At 37.1% G+C, this 12,288-nt stretch overlaps 1 protein-coding gene across 2 annotated transcripts in view; it reads left to right on the top strand.

The window, feature by feature from the left end:
- KIF4A (kinesin family member 4A) overlaps positions 1-12,288 on the top strand; it is a 123,804-nt gene that overhangs the window by 78,478 nt on the left and 33,038 nt on the right. For both annotated transcript variants that reach the window (XM_047843533.1, XM_047843532.1), the window contains exons 18-19: positions 3,851-3,934; positions 4,504-4,617. In XM_047843533.1, coding sequence (XP_047699489.1) covers positions 3,851-3,934; positions 4,504-4,617 — 198 coding nt within the window. The remainder of the gene's footprint in view (positions 1-3,850; positions 3,935-4,503; positions 4,618-12,288) is intronic.

Below are 12,288 nucleotides of genomic sequence, written 5' to 3' on the forward strand. Positions count from 1 at the left end.
ATTTCCAAAAATGTGACACATTCATGAATTTAGCAGCTATTTCTTAAACATCTACTACATGCAAGGTACTATCTGCTAGATACCATGGAAAATAGATGAGTATTATATGAGCTCTCACCTAGAAGAATGTCTTATCTAAAGGGGAAGGTGAGGGGCATCTGGGAGGCTCAGTCCGTTAAGCGTCTGTCTCTTAATTTCGGCTCAGGTCATGATCTCATGGTTTGTGAGATCAAGCCCCTGTGCTGACAGTGCAGAGCCTGCTTGGGATTCTCTCTCCCCTTCTCCCTCTGCCCCTCCCCTGCTTGCACTATCACTCTCAAAATAAGTAAACATTTTTAAAAAATAAAGAAATATCTCAAATCAGTAACCTAGACTTCCACTTTAAGACACTGGGGAAAAAAAAGCCTTCCACTTTAAGACAGTGGGGAAAAAAAGCAAACTAAACCCAAAGCTAGCAGATGAACAGAAATGTTCAGCATTAGGCTCTGTACTGATAGCTCAGAGCCTGGAGCCTGCTTCAGATTCTGTGTCTCTCTCTCTCTATGTCCCTCCCCTGCTCGCTCACTCTCTCTCTCAAAAAGAAATAAACATTAAAAAATTTGTAATTAAAAAAATTAAAGAGGAAATAATACCAAATTTTTGGAAACTATTCCGAAAAACAGAAGCAAAGGAAACATTTCCCACCTCATTCTATGAGTATTTCCTTGACACCAAAACAAGACATCCCAAGAAAACTGTAGAATATAGATGTGAAAATCTCCAAAATCAACAAACTGAATCTAGCAACATATAAAAAGAATGATACACCATGACCAAGTAAGGTTCATCTGAAAAAATGCAAGCCTTCCTTAAGATCTGAAAATCAATTAATGTATTACACCATATCAGTAAAATAAAGAATAAGAACCACATGATTATCTCAATAGACATAGAAAACATATTTGACAAAATCCATCACCCTTTCATAATAAAAAACACTCAAGAAACTAGGAGTAAAAGGAAACTTCTCAACCTGATAAAGGGCATTTACAAAAATCCCACAGTTAACATCATACTTAATGGGGAAAGACAGGATACTTTCCCCCTAAGATCAGGAACAAGACAAGAATATCCACTCTCATTGCTTTTATTCCATATTGTCCTGGAGGTTCTGGCCAGGGCACTTAAGCAAGAAAAATATATAAAAGGCATCCAGATTGGAAAGGAAGAAGCAAAAATCTCCCTGTTAGCAGATGACATATTGTATGTATAAAATGCTAGAAGATCTACTACAAAAACTGGTAAAACTAATACATGAGTTCAGCAAGGTTCGATGCATTTGTACATTTCGTCAATGTACAAAAGCCGGTTGTATTTCTTTACACTAGAAACCAATTTGAAAATGAAGAAAATAATTCCATTTATAGTAACATCAATAAGAATAAAATGCTTAGGAATAAACTTAACAAGTATAAAACTTATACACTAAAAACTATAAAACATCTTTGAATTAATTAAATATCAAAATAAATGGAAATATAACCCATGTTCATGAATGGGAAGATTTTTTTTTTTTATGAAATTTGACAAATTGGTTTCCATACAACACCCAGTGCTCATGCCAAAAGGTGCCCTCCTCAATACCCATCACCCACCCTCTCCTCCCTCCCACCCCCCATCAACCCTCAGTTTGTTCTCAGTTTTTAACAGTCTCTTATGCTTTGGCTCTCTCCCATTCTAACCTCTTTTTTTTTTTTTCCTTCCCCTCCCCCATGGGTTCCTGTTAAGTTTCTCAGGATCCACATAAGAGTGAAACCATATGGTATCTGTCTTTCTCTGTATGGCTTATTTCACTTAGCATCACACTCTCCAGTTCCATCCACGTTGCTACAAAAGGCCATATTTCATTTTTTTCTCATTGCCACGTAATATTCCATTGTGTATATAAACCACAATTTCTTTATCCATTCATCAGTTGATGGACATTTAGGCTCTTTCCATAATTTGGCTATTGTTGAGAGTGCTGCTATGAACACTGGGGTACAAGTGGCCCTATGCATCAGTACTCCTGTATCCCTTGGATAAATTCCTAGCAGTGCTATTGCTGGGTCATAGGGTAGGTCTATTTTTAATTTTCTGAGGAACCTCCACACTGCTTTCCAGAGCGGCTGCACCAATTTGCATTCCCACCAACAGTGCAAGAGGGTTCCCGTTTCTCCACATCCTCTCCAGCATCTATAGTCTCCTGATTTGTTCATTTTGGCCACTCTGACTGGTGTGAGGTGATACCTGAGTGTGGTTTTGATTTGTATTTCCCCGATAAGGAGCGACGCTGAACATCTTTTCATGTGCCTGTTGGCCATCCGGATGTCTTCTTTAGAGAAGTGTCTATTCATGTTTTCTGCCCATTTCTTCACTGGGTTATTTGTTTTTCGGGTGTGGAGTTTGGTGAGCTCTTTATAGATTTTGGATACTAGCCCTTTGTCCGATATGTCATTTGCGAATATCTTTTCCCATTCCGTTGGTTGCCTTTTAGTTTTGTTGGTTGTTTCCTTTGCTGTGCAGAAGCTTTTTATCTTCATAAGGTCCCAGTAATTCACTTTTGCTTTTAATTCCCTTGCCTTTGGGGATGTGTCGAGTAAGAGATTGCTACGGCTGAGGTCAGAGAGGTCTTTTCCTGCTTTCTCCTCTAAGGTTTTGATGGTTTCCTGTCTCACATTTAGGTCCTTTATCCATTTTGAGTTTATTTTTGTGAATGGTGTGAGAAAGTGGTCTAGTTTCAACCTTCTGCATGTTGCTGTCCAGTTCTCCCAGCACCATTTGTTAAAGAGGCTGTCTTTTTTCCATTGGATGTTCTTTCCTGCTTTGTCAAAGATGAGTTGGCCATACGTTTGTGGGTCTAGTTCTGGGGTTTCTATTCTATTCCATTGGTCTATGTGTCTGTTTTTGTGCCAATGAATGGGAAGATTTAATATACTTAAGATGGAATGCTCCCCAGATTGATCTCAGATTCAGTATAATCTCAATCAAAATTCCAACTGGCTTATTTGCAAATATTCACATGCTGATCCTAAAATTCATATTGAAATGGAGGTGACCCAGCATAGTCGTAACAATCTCAGAAGAATAAATTTGGAGATGTCACATTTCCCATTGGCAACACATCCATCACCTCACATAGTTACCTATTTTTTTCAGTGTAAAGAGAACACTTAAGATCTATTCCTTAGCAGATTTCAATTATACAATACAGTATTATTAACTATAGTCGCTATTATATATAGATCCCCAGAACTTACTCATTTTATAACCAAAAGTTTGTACTCTTTGACCAACCTTTCCATGTTTTCCCCACCCCCAGTTCCTGGTAACCACCATTACTCTCTAGTTCTATGAGTCTGACTTTTTTTAGATTCCACATATAAGTGAGATCATACAGTATTCATCTTTCTCATGTCTGGTTTATTTCAATTACATAATGACCTTTAGGTTCATCCATGTTGTTGCAAATAGTGAGATTTCCTTTTTGTTTGTGACTGAATAATATTCCATTGTATACATATACCACATTTTCTTTATCCATTCATCTGTCAACACTTAGGTTATTTCCATATCTTGGTTACTATGAATAATGCTGCAATGAATATGAGCATACAAATATATCTTCAAGATACTGATTTCATTTCCTTTGAAATCTCACCCAGTAGTGAGATTGTGCTGGATCGTATGGTAGTTCTATTTTTAATTTTTTGAGGAAAATTAAATCCTGTTTTCCATACTGACTGTTATACTGAAAGACTCTTTAGTTACATTATAAGGTTTTATGTCAGCTAGCTGAATAGCAATTAAAAGTCTGACTTTTTCTTCTCAGGACCGTAAGAGGCAATATGAACTGCTCAAACTTGAAAGAAACTTCCAGAAACAGTCTAATGTGCTCAGACGTAAAACTGAGGAGGTAAGAAAACCCAATCTGCTAGGTCAGGTGTACTGTCACCTTCAGGCTTAAATGCTGACATAGTAATATCCCTTAAATGAGCCAGTGTCCTGAGAAACCAGGGATATCAATCTTGACCAGCAATTCCTAAGTCTTAATCCCTGTTTATATGTCACAAACTGTGCACAGATAAAAATCTGAAGAAAATGGTACCATTCAGATAAGGATTTTTCCCCCAATTGGGCTTGCTTCTTTCCAAACGAAATACAGAGTAATTTGTGACATTTCCAGACACTTTCAGTCTGTGGTACTTTGAAATGTGTACCTTGGGTCACACATTACGACTCAGGTCATGATCTCACAGTTTGTTAGTTCAAGCCCTGCATTGGGCTCTGCGCTGTCTGCTTGGGATTCTGTCTCTCCTTCTCTCTCTGCCTCCCCCCCTCCCCCGGTTGTGCTTGCTCACTCTCTCTCAAAATAAATAAATATTTTTAAAAGATTTTTTTCATTTTTCTTTACTAATATGCTGGAAATTAAAATGGTTTTTTTTAACCCTCAATTCAACATTACTATGAGCTGTTTTTATTTAGGCAGCTGCTGCCAACAAGCGTCTCAAGGATGCTCTCCAAAAACAACGGGAGGTTGCAGATAAGCGGAAAGAGACTCAGAGCCGTGGAATGGAAGGCACTGCAGCTCGAGTGAAGGTATGGACAGCTTGAACTGTCATTTCTCTTGTCTACATTGGGGATAGGAAAAAATGGAAAATAGCTTCCTTTTTGTTTAGAATTAAACACTTCAAAATATGAAGTTCTTCTACCTGAAAGCCTGATTTCCTAATGATACCTTTGAATATCTTTGAACAAATGTGAAAGACCAAGAGTAGAGAACCCTAGGGCACCTGGGTAGCTCAGTCAGTTAAGTATCGGACTTCAGCTCAAGTCATGATCTCACAGTTTGTGAGCTCGAGCCCTGTGTCAGGCTGTGTGCTGACAGCTCAGAGCCTGGAGCCTGCTTCGGATTCTGTGTCTCCTTTCTCTCTATGTCCCTCCCCTGCTCGTGCTCTCTCTCTGTCTCTCAAAAATAAAAGGTAAAAAAAAATTAAGAGTAGAGAACCCTTTCCATCACTGCCTCTATTGAAGGTCAGTTAATTTTTTTACATTTTCATTGAGGTATGATTGGCCCACAATAAATTGTATATATTTAAAATGTACAATTTAGTAAGCTTTGACACAGATATACACTCATGAAATCCTCACCACAATCAAGATAATGTCAGTGTCCATCATGACAAAAACTTAACTTTGTTCCCCTTTGTAAACCCTTTCTCTTCTCCCTAGTTCACCCCTCTACCTCCCTATCTCCAAGCAACCATTAATCTGCTGTCACTATAGACTCGTTTTTTATTTTCTAGAATTTTACAAAAATTGAATCATACAGTATATTTTCTTTTTCTGGGTTTCACTCAGTGTAAGTATTTCAAGGTTCATCCATGTGGCTGTGTGTATCACCTCTTTCCTTTTTATTGCTGAATGGCCTCCTGTTGTATGGCTATACCACAATATGTTTATCCATTCACCTGTTGATGGACATTTTGTGTTGTTTCCAGTTTTTCACTATTACAAATAGTGTACTGAACATTTGTGTACAAGTCTTTGTGTGGATATATGTTTTATTTCTTTTGGGGAGATAACCTAGGAGTGGACTGGCTGGTTGTCTCCTATGGTAGGTGTACATTTTAACTTTTAAGCAACTGCCAAATTGTTTTCCAAAGTGGTATAACTTCCTACTAGCAATTTATGAGTGTTCTTGTTGCTGTACATTCTCACCAATATTGAGTATGGTCAGTCTTTTAAACCTTAGGTGGTCTAGTGAAGGGGTAGTGGTACCTCATTGTGGGTTTAGTTTTCATTTCCCTTATGACTAATGATGTTGAGCATCTTTTTATGTGCTTATTTGCCATATGTATGTTTTCTGAAATATATGTTCAGATCATCCCCATTTTTTCACTGGGTTGTCTTTTTTCTCACTTTTCAGTTAAAATTCTTTATATATACTAGATACATCCAACAAAGGACTTTTATGTTTTTTAAAAATTTCCTCCTGGTCTGTGACTTGCCTTTCCCTTTTTTTGCCTTTCCCTTTTTTAACAATGTCTTTTGAAGAGCAAGCCTTTATAATTTTGATGCCATCCAATTTATTGACATTTTTTTCTTTTATGTTTAATGGGTTTCATGTCCTGTTTAAGAAATCTTTGCCAAACCAGGGGCACCTGGGTGGCTCAGTCAGTTAAGCGTCTGACTTTGGCTCAGGTCATAATCTCATGGTTCGTGAGTTCAAGCCCCACATTGGGCTCTGTGCTGACAGCTCAGAGCCTGGAACCTGCCTCAGATCCTGTGTCTCCCTCTCTCTCTCTCTCTCCCTCTCCTCTGCTTGTGCTCTCTCTCTCAAAAATAAATAAATATTAAAAACAATTAAAAAAGAGAGAAATCTTTGCCAAACCAAGGTCACTAAGATTTCCCTCTAAGTTATCTTCTAGAATTTAGTTTTAAGCTTTACATTTAAGTCTATGATTGATTCATTCTGACTTGGCACCTTTGTGAAAATCGATTGTCCATAAGTCATTTTCTAGATTCTACTCCATTGATGTACATGTCTATCTTTATGCCAGTACCAACATGTTTTGATTATACTAGCTTTATAATAAGTTCTGACATCAGGTAGTATAAGCTCTCCAAAGTTGTTATTCTTTTTCAAAATTGTTTTGGGAAAAGTAGGTTCTGTGCATTTTCATATAAATTTTAGAATAAGCTTGTCATTTTCTACAAAAAATTCTGCTGGGAGTTTGATTAGGACTGCACAGAATCTATACGTAAATTTGAGGAGAATTTACATCTTACCAATGTTAAGTGTTTTATGACTCAGTGCATCTCTCCATTTATTTAAAACTTTAATTTCTCTCCGTTGTGTTTTAATTTTCAGTATACGAGTGTTGTACATCTTTTGTCAAATATATTCCTTAGTATTTCATATTTTTATGATATTGGAAGTGTTTTTTAATTTTAATTTACAATTGTTTGCATATATTTGTTGGTTCTTATAGCTTTTTAGATTCTTTATAGCTTATAGAGTCTACATAGACAATCATGTCATCTGCAAATGGGAACAGTTTTATTTACTTATCTGCTCTGTATGCCTCTTTTTTTTAACTTGACCTTGTCATATTGTACTTATTAGAACCCCCAGTAAAATACTGAATAGAGTAGGTGAAAAGGGATATCCTTGCTTTGTTCACAATCTTAGGGAAAGATTCACCAGTAAGTGTGATATTAGCTGTAGGTTTTTGTATATGTCCTTTATCAGGTTGAAGAAGTTCCTGTCTATCCCAAGTTTCCTGAAAGTTTATATCATGAACATACATTCAAAAATTTTTTCCGAATCCTATTGAGATGATCTTATTGTTTTTATTCTGTTAGTATGGCAAGTGACATTGATTTTTTTTCAACTTTATTAAGGCATATCTGACATACAGTAAGATTTACCTTTTTTAGTTTACAGTTCCAAGAGTTTTGATGACACATACAGTTGTATAACCACCATCACAGTCAAGGTATAGAATAATTCTATTATCCTCCCAAATTCCTCACCCCCTTTGTAGTCAGCTCCTCCCACATCCCTAGCACTTGGCAAACACTGATGTGTATTCTGTTATTATTGTTTTCCTTTTGCATCAGTGTCATATAAATAGAAACATACAGTATGGCTTCTTTCACTTAGCATAACGTGTTTCAGACTCATTTATGTTATTGCTTATATCAGTAGTTTCTGCCTTTTTTTTTCTTTTTTTGGCCAACTTGTATTCCATTGTATGGGTGACCCACAGTTTATCTATTCACCTATTAAAGGATATCTTGCAGAATTTTTTCCAGTTTTTGGTGATTATGAATAAAGCTGCTATAAAAACATTTACATACAGGTTTCTGTGTAAACATAGATAAACATTTCACTTGGGTAAATACCTAGGATTGCTATAGGTCATATGTTAAGTGTGTGTTTAACTTTATAAGAAACTTCCAAGTTGTTTATCCAGTTGTTCATTGCTGGTATACAATTAATTTTTGTATATTAACTTCTGTCTTCTGACTTTATTAGTTTAGTAGCTATTTTGTAGGTTCTTTGGGATTTTCTACATGGGCAGTCATGCCATCTGTAAATACAGTTTTATTTCTTCCTTTCTAATCGGTATGTCTTTTATTTCTCTTACTTCCCCTATTACATCAGCTTGGACCTTCAGGATGATGTTGAATAGGAGTGTTGATAATAGAAACCATTCTATTTTTCCTGATCTTGGGGAAAGGATTCAGTCTTTCACCATTAAGCATAACATTACCTTAAGTTTTTCATAGATACCCTTTATCAGATTGAGGAAGTTCTTATGTATTCTTAGTTTGTTGTAAGTTTTTATTATCAGAGCATATAAATTTTGTCAAGTTATTTTTTTTAATTTATTTTAATTCAAGTTAGTTAACATGCAGTATAGTATTGGTTTCAGGAGTAGAACCCAGTGATTCATCACTTACATATAACACCCAGTGCTTATCTCAACAAGTGCCCTCCTTAATGCCCATCACCATTTAGCCCATCCTACCACCCACCTCCCCTCCAGTAACCCTCAGTTTGTTCTCTGTATTTAAGAGTCTCTTATAGTTTTCCTCCCTCTCTGTTTTTATCTTATTTTTCCTTCCCTTGCCCTATGTTCATCTGTTGTGTTTCTTTTATTCCACATATGAGCAAAATCATATATTTGTCTTTTTTTGCCTGACTTATTTTGCTTAGCATAATACCCTCTAGTTCCATCCACGTTGTTGCAAATGGCAAGATTTCATTCCTTTTGATCACCAAGTAGCATTCCATTGTATATATATACACCATATCTCCTTTATTCATTCATCAGTTGATGGATATTCGGGCTCTTTCCATAATTTGGCTATTATTGATAGTGCTGCTATAAACATTGGGGTGCATGTACCCCTTTGAATCAGCATTTTTGTATCCTTTATATAAATACCTAAATGGTAGTTCTATTTTTAATTTTTTGAGGAACCTCCATACTATTTTCTTTTTTTTTTTTTTTTTAATTTTTTTTTTCAACGTTTTTAATTTATTTTTGGGACAGAGAGAGACAGAGCATGAACGGGGGAGGGGCAGAGAGAGAGGGAGACACAGAATCGGAAACAGGCTCCAGGCTCTGAGCCATCAGCCCAGAGCCTGACGCGGGGCTCGAACTCACGGACCGCGAGATCGTGACCTGGCTGAAGTTGGACGCTTAACCAACTGTGCCACCCAGGCGCCCCTGTCCATACAATTTTCGAGAGTGGCTGCACCAGTTTGCATTCCAACCAACAGTGAAAAAGCATTCCCCTTTCTCAGCATCCTCACCAACATCTGTTGTTTCCTGAGTTGTGAATTTTAGCCATTCTGACTACTGTGAGGTAGTATCTCATTATGGATTTGACTTATATTTCCCTGATGATGAGTAATGATAAGCATCTTTTCATGTGTTCCCATCTGGATGTCTTCTTTAGAATAGTGTCTATTCATGTCTTCTGCCCATTTCTTCACTGGATTCTTTGTATTTTGGGTGTTGAGTTTGATAAGTTCCTTATAGATTTTTGATACTAATCCTTTATCCGATATGTCATTTGCAAATATCTTCTCCCATTCCATCAGTTTTCTTTTAGTTTTATTGATTGTTTTCTTCACTGTGCAGAAGCTTTTTATCTTAATGAGGTCCCAATAGTTCATTTTTGCTTTTATTTCCCTTGCCTCCAGAGACATGTCTAATAAGAAGTTGCTATGACCAAGATCAAAGAGGTGGCTGTCTGTGTTCTCCTGTAGGATTTTGATGGTTTCCTGTCTCACATTTAGGTCTTTCATCCATTTTGAATTTCTTTTTGTGCATGGTGTAAGAAAGTGATCCAGTTTCATTCTTCCGCATATCACTGTCCAGTTTTCCCAGCACCATTTGCTGAGGAGACTCTTTTCTCCACTGGATGTTCTTTCCAGCTTTGTCAAGGATTAGTTGACCATACATTTGTGGGTCCATTTCTGGGTTCTCTGTTATGTTCCATTGATCTATGTGTCTGTTTTTTGTGCCAGTACCATACTGTCTTGATGATTACAGCTTTGTAATACAACTTAAAGTCTGGAATTGTGATGCCTCCAGCTTTGATTTTCTTTTTTAGCACTACTTTAGCTACTTGGGGTCTTTTCTGGTTTCATACAAATTTTAGGATTGTTTGTTCTGGCTCTGTGAAGAATGCTGGTGTTATTCTTTTTTAATTTTTTTAAGTTTATTTATTTTGAAAGAGAGAGAGAGCACAAGTAGGGGAGAGGCAAAGAGAAAGGGAGAGAGAAAGAATCCCAAGCAGGCTCCACACTGTCAGTGCAGAGACCAACACCAGGCTCAAACCCACAAACCATGAGATCATGACCTGAGCCAAATCCAAGAGTTGAACTCTTAAGCGACTGAGCCACCCAGGCGCCCCCCCAGTGTTGGTGTTATTTTGATAGGGATTGCATTGAATGTGTAAATTGCTATGTATGTGTATGTGTATATGTATATGTATATGTATATGTATATGTATATGTATATGTATATGTATAAATACAGTGGAATATTATTCAGCCATAAAAAGAGACTACTTGCAAACAGTAACCAAAAGAGAGATGAAGTAGATATACTATTAACACACAGAATAAACATACACACACACACACACACACACACACACACACACACACAAAATAGACTTTAAGTCAGAAACTAACAAAGATGCCAAATCCATTCAAGGAGAAAGAACAATCTGTTCAACAAATGGGGCTGGAACAAGTATACTTCCACAGGCAAAATAATGCATTTGGACCTTTACATCACATCTCATCCAAAATTTACTCTATGTGAATAAAACCTAAAATAAGAGATAAAAGCATAAAACTCTTAGAGGAAAACATGGGAGTAAATCTTTATGACCTTGGACTTGACATTGAATTCTTAGATATAACAAAATCATGAGCAACATGACCTTGGACTTGACATTGAATTCTTAAATATAGCAAAATCATGAGCAACAAAGAAAAATAGATAAATTTGATTTCATCAAAATTTAAAATTTTGGGGGCACCTGGGTGGCTCAGTCAGTTAACCATCTGTCTCTTGGTTTGGGCTCAGGTCATGATCTCACAGTTTGGGAGTTCAAGCCCCGCATCAAGCTCCGCACTGACAGCATGGAGCCTGCCTGGGATTCTCTCTTTCCTTCTCTGTCTCTGCCTCTACTCTGTCTCTGTCTCTCAAAATAAATAAACTTAAAAAAATTTTTTTTCAAAAAAACTTTTGTGCATCAAAGGACATTATCAAGAAAGTGAAAGATAGCCTAGAGAATGGGAGAAAATATTTGGGGGCCCCTGGGTGGCTCGATCAGTTAAGTGTCTGATTCTTGGTTTTGGCTCAGGTCTTATCTCAGTTTCATGATTTCAAGACCTGCATCAGGCTCCATGCTGACAGCATGGCACCTGCTTGGGATTCTCTGTCTCCCCCTCTCTGCCCCTCCCCTACTCACGCTGTCTTCCTAAAAATAAATAAATAAACTTTAAAAAAAAGAATGGGAGAAAATATTTGGAAGTCATATATCTGATAAGTGTTAATAACCAGAACATAGAGAACTCCTACAGCTCAGCAACAGAAAGATAAACAACGAGGCAACTGGGTGGCTCATTTGGTTAAATGTCTGACTCTTGATTTTGGCTCAGGTCATGATCTAATGGTTTGTGGGTTCGAGCCCCACATCAGGCTCTGGACTGATGGCATGGAGCCTGCTTGGTTTTCTCTCTCTCCCTCTCTCTCTGCCCTTTCCACTGCTTCCACACACATGCTGTCTTTCTCTTTCAAAAATAAACATTTTTACAAAAGATAAACAACTCAACTTAAAAATGGGTAAAAGACTTGAATAGACGTTTCTCCAAAGAAGATATAGAAATGGCCAATAAACATATGAAAAGATGCTCATTCTTAGTGATTAGAGAAATGAAAATAAAATCTATAATAATATATCCCCTTCACACCTACTAGGATGTGGTTTTTAACAACAACAAAAAAAAATAAGTAGCAAGTGTTGAAGATATGGAGAAGTTGGAACCCTTGTATATTGCTTGTGGGAATGTAAAGTGGTACCATTGATGTAGAAAAGTTTGCAAGTTCCTCAGAAAGCTAAATATAAGGGGAGCCTGGGTGGCTCATTCAGTTAAGTGTGTGACGTCACCTTAGGTCATGATCTCACAGTTTATGAGCTCTCACAGTTGAGGTTCTATGCTGACAGCCT

The sequence above is a fragment of the Prionailurus viverrinus genome, chromosome X (assembly GCF_022837055.1).
Source record: "Prionailurus viverrinus isolate Anna chromosome X, UM_Priviv_1.0, whole genome shotgun sequence".
NCBI lineage: Eukaryota > Metazoa > Chordata > Mammalia > Carnivora > Felidae > Prionailurus > Prionailurus viverrinus.